The sequence below is a fragment of the Saccopteryx bilineata genome, chromosome 7, assembly GCF_036850765.1.
Source record: "Saccopteryx bilineata isolate mSacBil1 chromosome 7, mSacBil1_pri_phased_curated, whole genome shotgun sequence".
NCBI classification, from domain to species: Eukaryota; Metazoa; Chordata; class Mammalia; order Chiroptera; family Emballonuridae; genus Saccopteryx; species Saccopteryx bilineata.
In genome coordinates this window covers 61,018,434-61,039,659 of record NC_089496.1, presented here as the reverse complement: position 1 = coordinate 61,039,659, position 21,226 = coordinate 61,018,434, and the positions used below count along the sequence as shown (strand labels likewise).

The following is a 21,226-nucleotide window of genomic DNA, read 5'->3' as shown; positions in this document are numbered from 1 at the left end:
TGTTCACCCCCCCAGCACGGTCCCACATATAGGGGTGTGTGTGTGTGTCCCTTGCACAAGCAAGTGCTTTAAAAATACTAGGGTTGCACGTGCCCCTTCTACCGTGCGGGCCGCGGGACGGCATCCCTCTTCCCCTTCTTGGCAACAGGCTGTGCGAGGTGCTCAACCTTGACCCCAGGCAAGTCCTGATCGCAGAAGTGATCTTCACCAACATCGGGGGGGCTGCCACCGCCATTGGGGACCCGCCAAACGTCATCATCGTCTCCAACCAGGAGCTGAGGAAGATGGTGAGTCCCCTGTGGGGTAGGGCAGCGTCCAGCACCAACAGGCCCACTTCCTGGCCCACGGGGCATTCTCCTCCACGTGGACACCTTTAGGAGAGACGTCCCTGCAGGTCACCTCTTCCTGGGCGTCGCTCTCGGTTACCTGGGGAGTAGGAGGTGAGGGGACTTGACTGGCCAGTGTAGACTCAAGTGGTCTGAACTTCATTCCTATTCTGATACATTTATTTATTTATTTTTATTTTTCCGAAGTTAGAAGTGGGGAGGCAGACAGAATCCCACATGTGCACGACTGGGATCCACCCAGCACGCCCACCAGGGGGCGATGCTCTGCCCATCTGGGGCATTGCTCTGCTGCAGCCAGATCCACTCTAGTGCCTGAGGCAGAGGCCACAGAGCCATTCTCAGTGCCCGGGCCAACTTTGCTCCAATGGAGCCTTGGCTGTGGGAGGGGAAGAGAGAGACAGAGAGAAGGAGAGGGGGAGGGGTGGAGAAGCAGATGGACACTTCTCCTGTGTGCCCTGGCCGGGAATCAAACCCGGGACTCCTGCACGCCAGGCCGACGCTCTACCACTGAGCCAACCGGCCAGGGCCTCTGATACATTTCTTAAGGAAATGCTTGGATAACATGATATATAGTATTTACCTTCAGTATTGGACATTGACAGGAACTGAGGTTTCTTCAGACGAATATGAAGGATAAAACGATATGTTCGCTCTCCTTTCGCAACGGTGGTGGGTGAATTCACTGATGAAGAATTTAAGATTTCTTTTTCTTTAAGTTTCATAAAATGAAGGTTTTAGGGATCTCTGAAAGCCCTCGTAAAGACTGGTACATAATTTCCTTGTACGCTACAGTGAAACCAAAGTACCAGGGAGCACGCAGCTGGTGTTTTACGTGTCGTCAAGAGTTCAGACTAGAACTGTGAAATTCATTTTCACTTATTATCCTTTGGACAGTACAGAAAAGAAGTTTTAAAGTTCTCACGGTCAGTAAGAAGCTGTTTCCTACGGCCAGATTCCTGAGGATGGGGGCCTCAGCTGTTGTGCGGGGGCCACCGGGATCCCCCCACCCGTATTTGCTAAAGGGATTAGAACAAGCCCAACTGATGCTGCTGCTGACTTAGTCCCTGACAGATGAGCCGGCGTAGTGGGTATTTTACTTCAAGACTCACTTGGCTAAAAAAAAACAACAACAAAAAAGACTCACTTGGTTAGAACGTCATTCCAATACGCCAAGGTTGCAGGTTCAATCCCCAGTCAGGGCACATACAAGAGTCCACCAATGAATGCGTAACTAAGTAGAACTGTAACAAATTGGTGTGTGTGTGTCTGTCTGTCTGTCTGTCTGTCTCTCACCTTAAAATCAATCAACTAAAAAAAAAAAAAAGAAACAAACTTTAAACGTTTTCGGAGCTATGGAGGAAGTACCTGTCCTTCCACAGGCTCCGTGCTGGGCACTGGGGTCCTCGAGCCAATGCCCACTGCCGTGGTGAGCACGCCCCCGCTGACCGCTGACCTCTGACCTCGCCCGTGCCCTCCGGGCTCCACGACGGGGGCGGAGGGGAGGGGTTGCTCTCGCGCGGTGCCGCGTGGGAGGGCCCGCCATCCGGTCTCCCGTTCCCCATCCCCAGGGCCTGGACTTCGCGGGGTTCACGGCACACATGTTTGTGGGCATCTGCTCCGTCCTCCTGTTCTCCTTCCCCCTCCTCCGGCTCCTCTACTGGAACCGGAAGTTGTACAACAAGGAGCCCAGCGAGATCGTTGGTGAGTAGGAGCGCCTCGTCGGCCGGACCTGGACCGGGCCACTGTCACTTATTTCCGGGGGAAGCAGCCAGAGAGAGAGGCAGGAGGGTCATCGCAGGCACACCATTCAGGGAGGCGTGGGTCATGGCGATGCCACTCACTCGGAGTGTCCCTGTCTGTCCCCTCGTGTGCAGGGTGCTTTTAGGGACTTTCAATCCATGAACTGTGCCTCTTTCGTTTTTTGTTTTTTTTTTTTAATTAAATTGATTCAGGTAAACCTGACCAGTGGTGGCACAGTGGATAGAGGTGTCGACCTGGGATGCTGAGGTCCTCAGTTCAAAACCTTGAGGTCGCCGGCTTGAGTGTGGGATCATAGACATGACCCCATGGTTGCTGGCTTGAGCCCAAGGTCACTGGCTTGAGCAAGGGGTCACTCGCTCTGCTGTAGCCCCCTCGGTCAAGGTACATATGAGAAAACAATCAGTGAACAACTGATTGTTGGAGCTGCAGCTATGAGTTGATGCTTCTCATCTCTCTCCCCTCCTGTCTATCTCTCTGTCTCTCAAATTAATAAGTAAATACAGTGTGTCCATAAAGTCATGGTGCACTTTTGACCGGTCACAGGAAAGCAACAAAAGATGATAGAAATGTGAAATCTGCACCAAATGAAAGGAAAACTCTCCCAGTTTCATACCTATTCAGTGCAGTTTGATGTGGGCTCACGCACAGATATTTTAGGGCTCCTTAGGTAGCTATCCCATATAGCCTCTACAGACTCATCACTGACTGATGGCCTACCAGAACGGGGTTTCTCCACCAAACTGCCGGTTTCCTTCAACTGCTTATCCCACCAAGTAATGTTATTCCTATGTGGTGACGCTTCGTTATAAACGCGCCGATATTCACGTTGCACTTTGGTCACGGATTCGAATTTAGCGAGCCACAGAACACACTGAACTTTCCTCTGTACTGTCCACATCTCGACTGGCAGGGCCGTGGGCTGCTCCGCTGTATACATGGTGTGTTACATCATCATCTGCGCATGCGCACATGCTGCCACATCATCCTACAGAAACTGGGAGGATTTTCCTTGTATTTGGTGCAGATTTCACATTTCTATCGTCTTTTGTTGCTTTCCTGTGACCTGTCAAATGTGCACCGTGACTTTACGGACACGCTGTAGTTTCGGGTAGCATTGGTTAATGCCTTACATAATGGTCAGATGCACATTATCATTTGACATCCGTAGGCCCTTCTGCGAGCCCCCTACCCGGAGTCTGGTATCCTCCTGTTACCGTGTGTCTAACCCCCTCTGTCCTGGGGAGGGGGTGTTTCCTGTGCTTGCCACGTGGTGCGGGGAGCCAGGTGACTGCCTCCTCCGAGGCCGTGGGAGACTCCAGTTCTGGGCCTTGTTTCTCCGCAGAACTGAAGCATGAGATCCTGGTCTGGCGCCTGACGGCTCAGCGCATCAGCCCAGCCAGCCGCGAGGAGACCGCCGTGCGGGGCCTGCTCCTGGGGAAGGTGGTGGCGCTGGAGCGGCTGCTGGCCCGCAGACTGCACACCTTCCACAGGTACCGGCGGGGGCGCGCGGGCAGCGCTCGGGTCACAGCGCTGGGCGCGCTCAGTGGTTATGTGGCGTGGGCCGCCCTCGGGTCACAGCGCCGGCGCGCTCAGTGGTTACGTGCTGCCCTCGGGTCACAGCACCGGGCGTGCTCAGTGGTTACGTGGCGCGGGTCGCCCTCGGGTGACAGCGCCGGGCGCGCTCAGTGATTACGTGGCGTGGGCCACCTACTGGCCACCACCCTCCTCGTGCCTGCCTGTCCCCAATACACAGATTCACGGAGTGACCGAGGGGCTCCACGGAACCACAGAGTGGGGGCGTCGCTGTGCCCTGGACCAAGCCTCTTGCGCGTTCTCCAGTTGAACCTGCCCTGCGCTCCCTGTCGCCCCAGTTCAGGATGAGGAAACCAAGGCTCAGAGAGTTTGAGCAGCTTTCTCAGGGCGACTCAGCAAGGAAAAGTGTGGCCTGGGACCTGAAGTCACACTTTGTAGCCAACCCCTGTCCCATGGCCACACATCACACCCGTGCTGTCCCTGCAAGCATCCAACATAATTAATGTGGCCCTGGCCGGTTGGCTCAGTGGCAGAGCATCGGCCTGGCGTGTGGATTGTCCCGGATTCAATTCCCAGTCAGAGCACACAGGAGAAGTGACCATCTGTTTCTCCACCCCTCCCCCTCCCCCTTCTCTCTCTCTCTCTCTCTCTCTCTGTCTTTCTCTCTGTCTCCCCCTCCTGCAGCCATGGCACAAATGGAGCAAGTTGGCCCCGGGCGCTGAGGAGGGCTCCATGGCCTCTGCCTCAGGTGCTGAAATAGCTCAGTTGCCGAGCAGAGCAATGGAATGGTGGCCCCAAATGGGGTTTGCCGGGTGGATCCCAGTTGGGGTGCATGCAGGAGTCTGTCTCTCTGCCTCCTAGCTTCTCACTTGATATATATAGTAATATATATATATATATTAAAAAAATAGAATGAAAGAAATAATTAATGTAACAGACTAATCTGACAAAATATATTGGGGAGCTCAGAGAATACCTGCTTGTGCTCAAGTTCATCTCCTGGCATCTGTGTCTGAGCAGAGCTGAGTTGTGAAAAGAGGGACAGCATAGTGGGGAGTTTCCTGTCCGCCCCTCAGGGATGTTGACCCATTCTTGCAGTGGAGCCAGGAGCTGGGCACAGACTATAGACGGAGGTCCTGCACGCACGGGGCACTGTGGCTCCCTGTGACTCTCCGTGTGGCAGCTGAGTGGAAGCAGCCATGTTCCCGACAGCGGGCCGGCCAGCCGAGGACAGCGCTGGGGGCGGTGCCCACACAGACCCCGGCTGCCCCGCAGGGCCTGTCTTGCAGGCGGGTGTATTAGTGGGAGCAGCCACGGGCCAGCCCTGTGGACGGGGGGAGGTGCTCTCTGCGTCATCGGCCTCACCCTTGACTCTGGAGAAGGGGACCTGGTGTCCTCGGATGACAGGACGGCCCCGAGTTACAGGCTGAGGACAGGGTGACCAGTGTCCACAGCGGGCGTGGATCTTGAAAAGAGAAAATTTATGAGTTAAAAGATGCAGTCAGCTTCTTCTCCCTGACTGTAAAGGGAGAAAATTAAAGAGAGAAGATGGGGTGATAGGAGAGGCTAAAAAAGAAAAGACAAGTTGGAGATTTATTTATCTATTTATTTATTTATTTATTTATTGACTTGAGGGTGGGGGGGAGACAGAAACAGTGATCTATTTCTGTGTGTGCCCTGACCGGGAATCGAACCAGCATCGGTTCGACAATGCTTTAACTATCTGGCCAAGGCGAGGAAGTTCTTAAAAATTGATTTCCAGTGAATCAAAATGACCGCTGGAGCAAGTGACATTTCTTTTTACTGTTCTTTCCTCGACTTAGCTAGGTTGTAATTCTATTGTCTCCTCATTCTGACCACCAGATTCAGGAAAGTGGGAAGCAAGAGGAAAACAAGGGGGTCTTCGTGTCCCTCCTTCCCTTGCTCACATTTTGGCCAGTGTTCTGATGGGGTCTCGCGTGCGTGCTCACACACATTTCATCAAACGTTCCCTGTGGTATTTTTCTCTTGTTTATTTTTAAAGGAAGAGGAGGGGGAGACAGAGAGACAGATTCCTACATGCACCCGAACAGAGATCTACCTGGCAAGCCCACTACTGGGTGATTGAGCCACCTTGGACTGTTGCTCAGCAACTGAACTATTTTTAGCACCTGAAGGCAGGGGCTCCACAGAGCCATCCTCAGTGCCTGGGGCCAACACACTCTGACCAATCGAGCCATGGCTGTGGGAGAGAAAGAGAAAGAGAGAGAGAACAGAGAGGGGTAGAGAAGCAGATGGGCGCTTCTCCTGTGTGCTCTGACCAGGAATTGAACGTAGGACATCCACATACTGGCCCAACGCTCTACCACTGAGCCAACTGGCCAGGGCCTCCTGTGTTATTTTTCTTTGGAAATACAGAGCAAGCATCTTTCCCGATCCATAAACCTGGCTCCACCGGCCACCTTCCACGCGCCTCGTCATGTGGCCACACTGCGCGTCACAGTGGACGGCACCCAGTGGGCCATGAGCCGCTGACCACGCCCTCCTCACCTCACTGCTCAGGATCACCGGGAACATAATGTGTATCCTTTTTCCCGTTTTAGACAAATCTCGCAGGAAGATAAGAATTGGGAGACCAACATCCAGGAGTTACAGAAAAAGGTATCGTGGTTTCTTTTCCCAGGAGGTTTCTGACTCACCCCCTCGAAGGGCGTGGTTCCTTTTCTCCGCTTTGCATGCAACTGTAACTGCATGTCAGCTCTGTTTTTACGCCTGTGGTCAGACACGAGACGTGTTACCTCCGGGAGTGGGTGGGGAGAATGTTTTCCAAACGCGGTGGGTTTGTTTTGTCCACAGATCAGAAGGTTAAACCTTTTCACCTTCCCTGGGAGGTAGGGGGCCTTTTCTGCGGTTGGTGTGGCTGCACGGATGGTCGGCCGGGGCTTGGGGCTCCCTGACCCTCCAAAGCAGGTCCGTGGTTCTCAGTTTTGGGATTAGGATGTGGAGGCCAAGGCAGGCGTTAGGGACAGAGAAGGGATAGGTGTGTGCTCTGTCTTGTGGCTCATTATGGGGCTTTTTTGCTCATATGTCAGCCTCTGAAGACTTTGTCAGCACCTGGGGACACAGGGTGTCCCTGTCCCCGCTGAGAGAGCTCCACTCAGGATTGGCTTTAATTCATTGGTGTTTTTATGGAATTTTAATTTATTTCTTAGCAAAAACTATTTCATTGATTTGAGAGAGAGAGAGAGAGAGAGAGAGAAAGAAACATAGATTTGTTGCTCCACTTATGTTTCTATTCATTGGTTGACTCTTGTATGTGCCCTGACTGGGGATTGAACCCGCAATCTTGGCCTATCGGGATGACGCTTCAGCCAACTGAGCTCCCCGGCCAGAGCTAGCATGTTTATTTCCCATGCGGATCTCAAAAGTTCTAATTTCACATCTGAACGAGTTTTTCCTGCCACACGTTTCCTCGTTATGTCCTTTCAAGTGCCAGGTGTTGGGGTTTCCAACCCCAGCGAGCAGTGAGCACAGACTCGGGCCCCGTCCGGGGATGGGCGTGTGGCCGGCACTGGAAGGCTGGTGTCCTCTCTCTCTCAGCACAGGATATCAGACAGGATCCTGCTGGCCAAGTGCCTGACGGTGCTGGGGTTCGTCATCCTGATGTTCTTCCTCAATTCCTTTGTCCCCGGAGTCCACCTCGATCTGGGTGAGCCTCATGGTTGTCCGTTTCTGTCGCTGAACTTTGTACCTTGACAGCCCAGAGGGAAGGGGAGGGTGAGAGCCTGTCTCCAGACGCTGGAGCCGGCACCAGACGGGAGGGGAGGGTGAGAGCCTGTCTCCAGACGCTGGAGCCGGCACCAGATGGAAGGGGAGGATGAGAACCTGTCTCCAGACGCTGGAGCCGGCACCAGCGAGGGCACAGATGGAGGGTGTCCCCTTTCAGGGACCAAAAAAAGCCTTTCTGTGCAACCTGGGCTTTTGTTTTTTTTTCAGGGAAGGTGGGGGGGAGAGGCAGAAAGGTGGAGGCACATCCTGGGTTCTCAAGCCCTCCAAGGTTTACTATTAGGAGGGACAGTGTAGAGACTTCATAGCATCCTCTCCGTGGAACATGATAACCACATCTTTGTGTGTGTGTGTGTGTGTGTGTGTGTGTGTATTTTTCCGACATTAGAAGTGGAGAGACAGACTCCTGTATGCGCCCAACGGGGATCCACCCGGGATGCCCACCAGGGGTGATGCTCTGCCCATCTGGGGCATTGCTTCATTGCAACCAGAGCCATTCTAGTACCTGAGGTGGAGGCCATAGAGCCATCCTCAGTGCCTGGGCCAACTTTGCTCCAATGGAGCCTTGGCTGTGGGAGGGGAAGAGAGAGAGAGAGAGAGAGAAAGGAGAGGAGGAAGGGTGGAGAAGCAGATGGGCGCTTCTCCTGTGTGCCCTGACCAGGAATCGAACCCGGGACTTCCACACGCCAGGCTGACGCTCTACCACTGAGCCAGCTGGCCAGGGCCGATAACCACATCTTTATACTGGTCCCCAAGAAGCACCCCAGAAGAGATGGGAAGTCGCAGCAGCAGCAGGGCCGCAGGGCTGCAGGCTGGACGATTAGCCAGCCAACAGTGAGCCGGCCAGTGGTCTCCACAGCCCGCCGTCCGTATCTGAGGGTGCCTCCATCTTCCCACGCCCAGGGCCAGCTGTCCCTGGAGGTCTCTCTGCTCTGGCTTTCACAGTTATGCGGTAACTTCCCACTGTCCTGAGCCCCGTGTTGAGGTTCAGGGCCTGTGTCCCCACTGGCGACGTGGACCCTGGCGGGTAGAGCTCTCTGGGTATCTCATGAGCCCGCCACTTGCCACTCTGCGTTCACGCTTCGTGTTTTCCTGAGACCTTTCTGATTGGTTTGACAGACGTCTCTGGGGAGGGGGTTTGGTTAATTGAATGAAAACGAGACACCACCACGTCCCCCCCAGATCCACCTCCGTTCTCCCAGAACCCCCCCCCCCGGAAGTCTAGATTTAGAAGGAAGGCACGTTTCAGGGGGTGGCGGGGACTGTTCTTTCCAGAGCGAGCTTTGCCGAGATGCGGAGAACTCTTATAAGGACTCAACATCCTGAAACGGGAAGACTGTAAACTTCTGCAGAAAGCGGAAGCCTTCCAACTTTGTAAAAGGGAACCGAGGAGCCTGACCAGGCGGTGGCGCAGAGGATAGAGCGTCGGACTGGGATGCGGAGGACCCAGGTTCGAGACCCCGAGGTCAACAGCTTGAGCATGGGCTTGTCTGGTTTGAGCAAAGCAAAGCTCACCAGCTTGAGCCCAAAGGTTACTGGCTCGAGCAAGGGGTCACTTGGTCTGCTGTAGCCCCCTCCCACCGGGTCAAGGCACATGTGAGAAATCAATCAATGAACAACTAAGGAACCGCAATGAAGAATTGATGCTTCTCATCTCTCTCCCTTCCTGTCTGTCCCTATCTGTCCCTCTCTCTGATTCGCTCTGTTTCTCCCACAAAAAAAGGGGGGGGACAGAGGAGGACGCTGCCTGGCCTTCGTCAGTCCTGGCACAGCCCAGCTCCATGGGTCCTTGGGTCCTTGGCTCCCATGAGAATCTCTGTAGAGTGACTCAGTTTCCCTTCGCTGTCCTATGCAGATTTCTAGTCTCACACCTCGCACCCATCTTCTCAGCCTCCCAGAAAGCACAGCGGGTGAGGGCGGGCCATGGTCACCATTCACAGCCACCTGGCAAAGAAGAGAGTCCCCCGACAACACATAGAGGGTCCTTCCCCCTCAACAGCATACCCTGGGGTAAACTCCGGATCGCTGGGTCATCACACCCAAGTCCACGCAGTCCCGACCGGAGACTCTTGGCACCAGAGAGGTTTCAGAGTTCAGCCGTTCTTGTTTGTCTCTTGTAAACACTGTTCGTGGCGCATTTTGAACTGTAAACTCGTGCAACACGACCCGCCCCAAGAGGCCCAGCACCAGGCCCCCTGGGGTCTGGTGTTTCTACTTCTGCAGCAAAAACACGACTTCTCTACCCAAGGTGGGGACAAATCACGACCCCATGTCACCTCATTCCCATCCAAGTCAGCTTTTTTTGAATTTTGACCTGAAACTTATTATTATTATTTTTTTTAAAAAAAGTTCTGTGCTGAACTTCGGGATGTTTAGAGTAGTTAGATCAGTGGTCCCCAACCCCTGGGCCGCGGACTGGTACTGGTCCGTGGGCCATTTGGTACTGGTCTGCAGAGAAAGAATAAATAACTTACATTATTTCTGTTTTATTTATATTTAAGTCTGAACGATGTTTTGTTTTGTTTTATTTATTTATTTTTTACAGAGACGGAGAGTCAGAGAGAGGGATAGATAGGGACAGACAGACAGGAAGGGAGAGAGATGAGAAGCATCAATTATCAGTTTTTCGTTGTGACATCTTAGTTGTTCATTGATTGCTTTCTCATATGTGCCTTGACCATGGGCCTTCAGCAGACCGAGTAACCCCTTGCTTGAGCCAGCGATCTTGGGTCCAAGCTGGTGAGCTTTGCTCAAACCAGATGAGCCCGCGCTCAAGCTGGCGACCTCAGGGTCTCAAACCTGGGTCCTCCACATCCCAGTCCAACGCTCTATCCACTGCGCCACCACCTGGTCAGGCTGATGTTTTATTTTTAAAAAATGACCAGATTCCCTCTGTGACATCCGTCTAAGACTCACTCTTGACGCTTGTCTCGGCGGTCACGTGATCCATTTATCCGTCCCACCCTAAAGGCCGGTCCGTGAAAATATTTTCTGACATTAAAAACCAATCCATGGCCCAAAAAAGGTTGGGGACCACCGGGTTCAATAACGGCTGATGAAGCTATAAAAAGAATCCGCTGAGCTGGCTTCCACATGTCCCTTGGGCCTTAAAATTTATCACCTTGATTAGCCATTTTCCAGGCCACCTCTTTTGAAAATTAATCTGGAGAGTCCCCCCCGGGGGCACTCACAATGGGTTTGATTAGGTTTTCAGTCCGGAGATTTTTTTTTTTCCTCCTCTGTGATTATTCTCCTGATTGTGGTGTGGAAACTACTGGCGTTCTCCGTGAGTCCCCCCCCCCCCGCCCCGCGTCCCATTGCGAGTCATTTCATCGTTGTCTTTGCGGAGGTATTTTTAGCCCCCAAGAAAGCCGTCAGCCTGACCAGTCTTAATCAAGTGGGATTGTGAGGACCGTCTGATGCCAACTGGCCGACTCCAGGGTGGGGGGGGGGCCCTGGCAGGGCAGATGCGGGGAAAAGAAAGGCACCCCCCCTTTCAGAGGCTGTGCTCCCCCCTCAAACTCTCCATCCTTTATTCTTAGCCTCGTGCTTCTTTTTTCTATTCATGGGCTCTTTTTTCCACTTGTGTGGTCTGTCTCTACTCACTCATGGCATGATAGTCGCTAGCAGTCTCGGGAGTGTCCTGAGTTATAGGGGGCCTCTTCCAGCCGCATCGAGAGAAAAGGCTGTTCTGAACCCCCAATTCCTTGCTGTAGAGACTGGTGGGTCCAAGTTGGGTTAGCTTCCTTTCCTAACCAGGAATGCTGACCGGCCAGGACAGGGGCCCCATGGTTAGGCGTGACCCGGCATGGCTGCAGGTGTAAGACTTACAGGGGTCGTGGCAAGCTGGACAGGTCACCCTCCGCAAACTTCCTGCTGTTTTGTTTTTTTTTTTTCCACCAGGCACGCCAGTACCTAGTAAATAATTTCAGTTGTCTTCCCTTTATTTATCCAGCCATTCCTTCAGGCCCCGCCGTGGAAAAGCTAGTCTAGGGACTGTGGGTAGTGCGGGGGACGTAAAAGCCAAGCCACTGTCCTCATTGGTATCCCATCCTAGGGGGGACATGGGCCTGTGTTGACTCCTGAGTGTTCAGGAGACTGCCTGGCCGGACAGAACACCGAAACCCTCACCGTCGGACAGAGGTAGGGTGTGACCACCAGGTCACACACCGCCGAGGATGACGGTTTCCGTAACACAAGTGCAGCTGCTCCAGATGTTCAGATAAAAGAGGATTCGGTTAGGAGGAGGAAGGGAGTGAGTAGGAGGAAGAGGAAGAAGACTAGGAGGAAGTGGAGGAGGAGAGGAAGAGGTAGGGGAAAGGCATGCATTGGACATACCGTATTTTTCTCTCCATAAGACGCCCCTGACCATAAGGCACACCTAGGGTTTTAAGAAGGAAAATTAAAAAATAAAATAAAATTCTGAACCAAATGGTGTGTTAAAATATTTAATAAAATACCGTATTTTTCTGCTCCGTAAGACACACGGGCATTTTCCCCTCTACTTTTGGGGGAAAAGAGTGTATCTTTATGGAGTGAAAAATATGGTATGTTCAGTTTGCCGAATAAGTGGTCCTCAGCCAAGAAAAAAGCAGTCGGAAGATGAGATCTCAACGGATTTGTGACCGTGTGAACCGCAGCTCTCCGCCCTGTCTTTGCCCCTCAGGGTGGATTGCCATCCTGGGCGCCCTCTGGTTGCTAGTTCTGGCCGACATCCGCGATTTCGAGATCATTCTGCACCGCGTGGAATGGGCAACCCTGCTCTTCTTCGCGGCCCTCTTTGTTCTGATGGAGGTGAGACACTCAGGACTTGGGGGCGGAAATGACCGTTTTTTTTTCCCCCTAGTTTTTACAACTTCCTAGAATGCTGAGGTCGCCGGTTCAAACAGGGGCGCAAGGTCAAGGTACTGACGAGAAACAGCTATGACGAGTTGATGCTTCCCACTCTCCCCCCCCCCTCCCTTTCTCTCTCTCCCTCTCTAAAATCAAGTTTAACAGATCCCTACATGTATAGTTCATTGAGTGGACGAAGACAGCTTGCGTGTTAGGTCTTCCCACGTGTTCATCCAAGGGTAACGGTGGTGGAGGCTGCCGTGAGACTTGTCAGTTCACACAGGCGTTATCTCAGCCGCCTGACCGTTCCTGATAAAAATGAGTGCTCGATTGTCATGTAGTGTTTTGGGTTTTGTTTTTTTTTTTCTTGAATTATCTTGGGGTTTGTAAACGTGTTTGAAATTCATTTGCGATAAAGGAGTTGGGTTTAAAAATGAGAACAATAATAATAATAATAACTGTCACAAAAGAGATAAAGTCGTTGGGTTTGGGACAAAATGACTTCTTGGCCTTTGGCCAGGGAGCTCAGTTGGTGAGAGCGTCATCCTGAGACACCAAGGTTGCAGGTTCGATACCCAGTCAGGGCACATGCACAACTCAACCAGTAAAGACAAAAATACATCAAACAACAAATTGATATTTCTCTCTCTCTCTTTCTCTCTTCCCTTCTTTCTCTAAACTCAGTGAATTAATTTTTGTTTTAAATGACTTCTTACAGCAAGTTTACAGGGTAACAATGTCTGTTTCATTTTGTGTGACGTTTAACTACACATTCCGTGGTATCACGGGGAAAGCCTGCCTCAGAGGAAACAGTGAATAACCGGTATTGTTTTAGTGACCATTGTTAAAATTATTCACAGTACTTTGCAATCTTAAGACTTGGTTCATGAGCATGTATCCTCCTTAAATGCAGAGGTCGAGTGCTGTAGAAAAATACTACAAATGTCTCACGTTAATTGCCCTAACTTGCTGATAACCTTAACACATTTCCTTCCTCCCTCCCTCCTTCCCTCCTTCCCTTTCTTCCTTCCTCCCTCCCTCCCTCCCTCCCTCCCTCCCTCCCTCCTTCCTTCCTTCCTTCCTTCCTTCCTTCCTTCCTTCCTTCCTTCCTTCCTTCCTTCCTCCTTTCTCCTTCCTTCCTTCCTTCCTTCCTTCCTTCCTTCCTTCCTTCCTTCCTTCCTTCCTTCCTTTCTTCCTTCCTTCCTTCCTTCCTTCCCTCCTTCCTTCCATCCATCCATTGATTGATTTTAGAGAGAGAGGAAGGGAGAGAGAGAGAGAAACAATCCTTTGTGGTCCCACTTATTCATGCATTCATCGAGTGATTCCTGTATGTGCCCTGACCAGGGATCGAAGCTGCCACCCTGGGCATATCGGGACAATGCTCCAAACTTATTTCCATTTTGAATACGTGGTTTTTGTAAAGCTTGCCTACATTCTCAGTTTTAAACTGATTCCTGTCTCGTGCCCATTCCTCTAGGCGCTGGCCCACCTCCACTTAATAGAATACGTCGGCGAACAGACCGCTCTGCTGATCAAGGTATGTTCTGCGCGGTGATAGATTGTGCTCAGGCCACTGTTCCTTTAGTTTTGTAAAAAAAAAAAATATATATATATATATATATATCTGGCAAGAATAAGTCATGTCAATTATGTAAAAAAGCATAGGCAGGGACCTGTTTTATCCTGGGTAGCCTCGAGATGAAGAAGGGAGAATTTAAAAAATATAGAGATGTCATCGCAGATGCCTGTGATTTTGCTATTAGCCTTGGGTTAAAACCTGTCTGAGACAGACAGCCGTTGTGACAATGGTCTCAGTAAGAGAGTGATGGCAGGAGGTCCCACCCCTGGCGCTGTGCCGGGAGCACCAGTCGGTGTGACCGGTGTGACCAGTGTGCTAGCGCCAGGCGCAAGGCCACCTGCTCCCCTGCTCACGGCGGGGGGGCTTGAGGATGGCTAGGGCTCACTCCGCTCCGGTACCTGTGGGGCCCGGCCAGGCTGGTCCCGCACGCACACCTGGGTCTGCCTCGGTCTCTGCGCGTGTCAGAGGAAGGACAGACAGCCAGCCCTGCAAGGACAGACAGCCCTGTGTGCCCTGCCAAGTATCCGAGGTACGCAGCTCTGCCACCGTCTGCCCCTTCCAGATGGTCCCCGAGGACCGGCGCCTGGCGGCTGCCATCGTCCTGGTGGTCTGGGTCTCGGCCATCGCGTCCTCCTTGATCGACAACATCCCGTTCACAGCGACCATGGTGAGTCGCAGGTCTCCTCCAGGTGGCCAGGGCCCAGCATCCGGCCGGGACACAGTGTGGGCTCACCCGCCCCCCTGGAGGTGGCGGGAGCAGGGCCCCGTCCCATGGTGGCACCCGCAGGCTTAGAGGACAGAGGGCGGAGCCCGGGCCGCTCACTGCAGCCAGGGGCCCTCAGCTGCCTGGTCAGCCCCACCCGCTGACAGCTGCCCCCCCCCCCCCCCCCCCCCGTGAAAGAGGCTGTCTTTTTGTTTTGCTTTTAAAGAAAATCGGAAGACACCCAATTGGTAAGTAGTCCGATTGGAATGCCCTGTGCTGTCTGGCCTTGTGTGTCCTCTGGTGCTGGACATGCGCAGGACTTTGTTTGAATTATCTGTGTGCTTCGGACCTGGCCGAGGATGGGGGCAACATAAGGGGCCTTCACGGGGCTGCCCTCTGACCTGGAGCAGCACTGTGAGTCCCCGTGTGACAAAGTAAAGGCAGGAGCAGGAACCCGGGGTCCATCCACAGACACCTGGGCTCCCAGGGGTGTCGGGCGCGAGGGCGTGCTCGCTTTCACTCTTGAGGGCCACCCCCCCTGCTGCTGACCCACGTGCCCTCAGGGCTGGTTGGATGCATCTGTCCGTCACCCCGGGTTGGGGATGCATCTGTCTGTCACCCCGGGTTGGGGATGCATCTGTCTGTCACCCCGGGTCGGGGATGCATCTGTCCGTCACCCCGGGTTGGGGATGCATCTGTCTGTCACCCCGGGTCGGGGTTCCTGGGCTCCTCAAGATGGGAATCGAGAGGAAAGCCGGGAGACACTCCCAGACAGGTTGTATGATGTCTGTGCTCAAGCACAAGGGAGGCCGCCTGGGAGAAAGGCCGTCCTCAGAACCGGCCCACGCACGGGGCTGGTGGAGTGAGGTGGTTACTTACGGTCCCAGGGGCTGTGTGGGCTCCCCGTGCAACCTGATTTAAGACCTACAACAGCAGCAGCTGGGGCCAGAGGAGGAGGGGAAGGAGGACCAGTCTGTCCGTCACACAGCGGGCAACAAAGACGAACCCAGGGGGCCCTGGCCAAATGGCTCAGTGGTAGAGCATCAGCCTGGTGTGCAGGAGTCCCGGGTTCGATTCCTGGCCAGGGCACACAGGAGAGGCGCCCATCTGCTTCTCCACCCCTCCCCCTCTCCTTCCTCTCTGTCTCTCTCTTCCCCTCCCACAGCCAAGGCTCCATTGGAGCAAAGTTGGCCTGGGCGCTGAGGATGGCTCCACGGCCTACACCCCAGGTGCTAAAATGGCTCTGGTTGCAACAGAGCAACACCCCAGATGGGCAGAGCATCGCGCCCTGGTGTGCATGCCGGGTGGATCCCAGTCAGGTGCATGCGGAAGTCTGTCTGTCTGCCTCTCCGCTTCTCACTTCAGAAAAATACCAAAAAAAATAATAAAAGGTGAACCCACGGCTCCAACTCAGGGCTGTGCGGGTTCCCAGGTCCCCTCCACTTTCCTGTGGAACATCCCGTGCTCCTCGCCGTTTGTGGGCAGGAAGAGCGCTTTGTATGGCGGGGGTCCTCCGCAGCCTGGGCCGCTCCTCTGGGCGCCCACGGGTCGTCTGCGAGTGTCCTTCTCCTCTGCAGATCCCCGTGCTCCTGAGCCTGAGTCAGGACCCTGAAGTCAGCCTGCCTGCCCCGCCGCTGATGTACGCGCTGGCCCTGGGCGCCTGCCTGGGAGGTGAGGAGGGGGCGGGGACGCGCAGCGCGGGGGGCGGGGTGACTGTGACTGCGGCCAGCAGTGCTCAGGGCGGGTCACACGGCGGGAGGGGAGGAGGGTCCGGCAGCGTCCTGAGCAGAAACCCGTCCTCCGCTCGCTTGGACTGGAGCCACCCTCTATGCAGGCAGCCTGTCACCCCCTGCTCCGTGCAGAGCTGCCCTGGCCCCCTGTGCCCCATGGCCTGGGGACCGTCACTGCTTATGACTGAGAGCTCCTGTTCTCATGTACGTCCCTGGGCCCACGGGGCTTATGTTTAGAAACAAGATTGCGAAAGAGAAGCCATCCTCACTCGCGGTTTCTTACCCCTCCTTATGGAGCCGGGGGAAATGACGTGAGGACCTAACGAGTAGGGACATGAGCCTTCGAGTAAGGAGGAAAAGGATTTTATCGGGAGGGTTCGGGGTGTCCTTCGGAGAAACCAAAACGTGAGTGAGAGGAAGCGTCAGGGGAGAGGAATCTCTGGGGAGCGGACACGGGGCTCCTCCGTCCACAGTCATCCACCCTCGGCGTGGGGTGCGATGGGGGGCTGCCCGCTAACCCTCCTCACGCTCAGAGACCTAATCGCCTTGGCAAACCAGGAGAGGATTGTGAAGACTCTCAGATAAACACACCAGATACATCTGCAGGGTTTTAGTCTTAACCTCCAGGCATTGCCTGGATAATCCGGCATTCTTTGTTCTTTGATTGATCTCTGACTGCGAAATCAATGACCTTCTGTTTAGTTTATCTCCTTGTTGGTAAAGGGGGAGATTTTTTTTTTTTTTTTTTTTTGTCATTCAGAGCCGTTGCTGTGATTGCTGGAAGCAGCGAGTTCACATCGTAGTCAGCAAGCGGGACTCAGGTGCTGATCAGAGTAGAGACCCCTATGGATGCCAACCCCCCCATCCCTCCCCCAGAACCAGCCCGAGAGAAGGAAGGAGCTGTGAACTGAGTGCCAGGGGGAAACAGAACAACAGGGCACCTGGACGTGGGCCCTGTGGGTGGGGGCCCTGTGGGTGGGGGCCCTGTGGGCGGGGGCCCTGTGGGTGTGGGCCTTGTGGGTGGGGGCCCTGTGGGCGGGGGCCCTGTGGGTGGGGGTGAGCTCACCCAACCTCACCGAGTGCATCGGCTGTAATCTGACAGTGCGCACCAGCGGGGACAGTCCTCAAAGCTGAGACACGCGCAGGGGACGGACGTGGTCAGGGCCCTACACGTGGAGCGCGCAGGGGACACCGGGCAGAGGCTGGAGGAGAAGTCCGAGGAAGTGCTGGGTTGGGGCGGACGGGGCCGGGTCCCACAGGACCTCCTTCCCCCAGGACACACAGGCTGAACATGGAAGGGGTTGTCCAGGGGAGACACCTGACATAGACCATCCATAGGGCTGAGAACCGAAAATACAATTAAACACTTGACGGACCCCTTGGGAAGCAGAGATAGAGCTTTAGCAGTCAGGATGGTGCTGAGATGCAGGATATTTCAACCCTGCTGGGCGCTGAATGCTCCCTCTTGGTACGGCAGGTGCCTGGTGTCAGGTAAACGGCTTGCCCAGAGGGACTTGGGACTCACCGGGCTGTTGGCCTCCATCCTTGTCTCAGGGTTGGAGTCCGAGGGACCTGGTTCTCACCTCAGGTTCCGTCCTCTACCCCCAATACTCACGTCCCTCTCCTTGGGGTCTTGTTTCCACTTCATCTCCTTCTAGAAGGCTCTGTGCTGCCACGCCCCCCCCCCCCCCCCTTGTGATCTGCGTCTTCTCCTAAGCGTCCCCTCTCTTCCATCCTGTGAGGACAGCCCCAGTCCGGCGCCTCAGTGAATCGCAGCGTGTGCAAGCAGCCGACTGATTTTCCGGTTGCCAGTGTTTGTTTGTTTGTCTGTTTCTAAGATATTTGTAAAGTGACCGCTTGGATAGTGGCTGTAAAAACCTCCTCGAACCCAACGCCGGTGAGGTGGCCCAAGATGATAGGCCAGATGAGGACGGAAGGCTTCCCGCCCCGCTGTGCGTGGGCTGGGTCCTCACGTCTGAATTTTGTTTTTCAGGGAACGGGACGCTGATCGGGGCGTCGGCCAATGTCGTGTGCGCGGGGATCGCCGAGCAGCACGGGTACGGCTTCTCCTTCCTGGAGTTTTTCAGGTGTGTGCAACACTTACCTATAAACCTCACTGATGTGGTCGCTAAGCGTACTTAGTAAAGGAGAGAGAGGGAGAGAGAGGGAGAGAGGGAGAGGGAGAGAGAGAGAAGTGCATCTCTTAAGTGCCAGGAGAGGCAGCATGTTTGTAGTGACCTTGGGGGTCGCTGAGGTTGGCTTTGGGGGGAAAAACGCGTTAACTCTTTGCATAGTGAGTTTTTTTCATGCTCGCTGACCCTCGGGAGTGAGTCCTCCCCCCCCCCCCAAATCAAATTAGTTCCAGTTCCAGTTTTATTAACTTAAAATCATGTTTGTTTGATAACCAATGTATGGAAACAAGAAGAACATTCATTTATCTTTTTTTTTTTAACGTTGCCTTAAACATTTTTAAAATAAAAATTTTTGTCCGACCGTACTCTGGAGGGTCAGGAGGCACAAGCACGGATATGAATGTTTGTACCACTCAAAGGGTTAAAAACGCATTGCTGGGATTAGCTTCCTAATGCGGAGGACGGCTGGGGCGTTCTGAGAAGCACAGATTGCGTCCAGGGGTCCGAGGATGTTGGGTAGCTTGCATTGTTGTGTTCTCAGACATCCCAGCGGGGACATGTGCTTTGATGGTGGGTGATGGGGGTGCACTGGGAGAGCCTGGCACCCCCTCCCATAGCACCCCACGCAAAGGAGGCCCCCCCCTCAGAAGGACCCATGGGTGTTGCCGACCGACTGGGGTCAGCCTGGGGGCACCTCTGGGGAGAGGGCAGAGATGTGGTCCAGGGTAGGGGCTCCGCTGAAGATTTGTAACAGCAGCCCCAGCTGAGGGTAACAGCATGGAGCCCCCGCCTCAGGCCCCGTGTCTCCACAGGGCTCTGCGTGCCTGGGCTGGGCTCTGGAACAGGGACGACCGACACCAGTCTCTACGTAGACTGGGACCCTGACTTCTGCAGACTGTCTCTAACCAGCTGAGTCTGCTCAGGGTACTTGGTGGTCTTGCTGAGCCGTTGATTCGAATGACATCCTGGGACACTTGGGTATGGGGAGGGGACACTGAGCTGGAGGGAGGAGGCCGCGGCTCTCTCTCCGTAGGACTTTGGGCTCATGGTTGGCCTGATGCGAAGGGACGGGTTCCAGAACTTAACTCTGGACCAACTTCGTCCAGATGTTCCCATGACCCTGGTGTAGCCTCTGAGACCGTGATTCCCCCCACCTGCCGGTGGCCGTAGGCTGGACTCAAGACCAGGGACCCTCCTTAGCAACAGCGGTCGGTCTCTTTGGAAGAATAACCAGGATGTCTGCCTGGCTGGAGGGGCCGGTGTCCTCGCCGCGCGTCTGAGTCCAGTGCGTGACCCCGGCGCACAGCGAGCGTCCCGGGTGGACCCTGCATCGCCGCGCAGCTTGTGAGACCAGGGAGGGTGTGACAGCCGGGGTGATACTCAGTAACTCAGTGACCCCGGAGAGCTTAGGGCAAGACCACCAGCGGTCCCCTGCCGAGGCTCACAGGGCGCTGGCCTGGGGAACCCCGTAGCCTTTTCTCGGACGAGAGAAAGTAGCCTCACAGTTCGAGGTCCAGAGCCGTGTTTCTCGTCAGTCTGGTTCTGGCTCTGGCCCGTTTTCTCGTCGGGTCCTTGCTCAGAAACTGGGGCTGTTCTCTTATGAAATGGTCCCCATGTTTGCACAAGGTTCTCGCTCAGCTGTGATAAAGCACTCGGTGGGCTTTTCTCTACCTCCTGGGAGAACGTCTCTGCAGCAGAAGCGGCTGCCTGCGGTACACAGGGCAACATGCTGACTTCCCACGGGAGGTTTGAGAACTGCCATCTTTTTCCTGACTATAAATACGCCTTCAAAGGAAAAGAATGTAAAAGGTAAAATAGAGAGGTGACACATGAGTTAGAAAAGTGACCTAGCAGTGACCACTGATCATAACACGTAGCATGTTTTCTTAGATGGCCCCTCCCTGTCGGGCAAAACAGGTGGGGCTGTGTGTATCTCTGCACATCTGTGCACACACACGCTTGTGCATGTGCCTGTGAATGCCCGCGCCCATGTGGCTCCTGTGTGCATGCACAGGCATGGGTGTGTGAGTGTGCAGGTCCATGTGTGGACTACATTATGACTTGGTGTGCACAACTGTACACCCATGTGTGAGTGCATGCATATGTGTTCCCGCAGATATGCTCCCACGTGTTTGTATGCACATGCAACACATATGTGTGCATGCATGTGTGTTTGTATGAGAGAGAGAGAGAGAGAGACTTCCAACTGCAGAGTGTCAGCTGTTTCTCTCTTGCCTGTGTGAGCACTGTCTGAACTAATGTTTTGGGGAAGGAGGCAACATTACCGGAAAGTGAACTAATTAATCTCGCTCACCTTGGACGAAATCAATCTCCATTTCGAGAATGCGCATAGCGCATAGACTCTAATACAAAGCCAATAAATTGAGACACACACACACACACACACACACACACTCCCACTCCACTTCTCCCCGGTTGCTGTGGGATTGGGAAGACATGCATTTGAAACAAATGTTGCATTTTACAAACAATAATTTATGGAGGATCAAAGACTGGTCACTTGAGACAGCCTGTGCTCTCTGGCAGAAAGAGGGAGCCTGCCTCTCCCCCTAGTCACAGCATGATGTTTTTTCCCCTTCTTGCACTGCCTGACCCAGAAACCCAGGACAAATTACACGCAAACCTCTGATTACTGTATGTTAGAGCATCTTGAAATATTTCAGTGGGTAGTTAATCCCAAAGGCGCGTTCCTCCTTAAGGTTGGGAACGGTGAAGAATGACCCGGAGATGGAAAAATTATTCTTCTGGGTACGGGCTTACACATCTAAGCCATTTATTATTATTTCTTCTTCAGTTTGTGGGCCTTACGGGAGGTCATTTTT

General features: G+C 53.9%; 1 protein-coding gene across 5 annotated transcripts in view; it reads left to right on the top strand.

Annotated features, from left to right (window-relative positions):
- Positions 1-21,226, top strand: part of OCA2 (OCA2 melanosomal transmembrane protein) — a 69,581-nt gene that overhangs the window by 36,736 nt on the left and 11,619 nt on the right. For all 5 annotated transcript variants that reach the window (XM_066239978.1, XM_066239973.1, XM_066239975.1 and 2 more), the window contains exons 14-23: positions 149-287; positions 1,916-2,048; positions 3,451-3,598; positions 6,224-6,281; positions 7,221-7,329; positions 12,073-12,200; positions 13,717-13,776; positions 14,381-14,485; positions 16,099-16,192; positions 18,245-18,338. In XM_066239978.1, the coding sequence (XP_066096075.1) occupies positions 149-287; positions 1,916-2,048; positions 3,451-3,598; positions 6,224-6,281; positions 7,221-7,329; positions 12,073-12,200; positions 13,717-13,776; positions 14,381-14,485; positions 16,099-16,192; positions 18,245-18,338 (1,068 nt within the window). The remainder of the gene's footprint in view (positions 1-148; positions 288-1,915; positions 2,049-3,450; positions 3,599-6,223; positions 6,282-7,220; positions 7,330-12,072; positions 12,201-13,716; positions 13,777-14,380; positions 14,486-16,098; positions 16,193-18,244; positions 18,339-21,226) is intronic.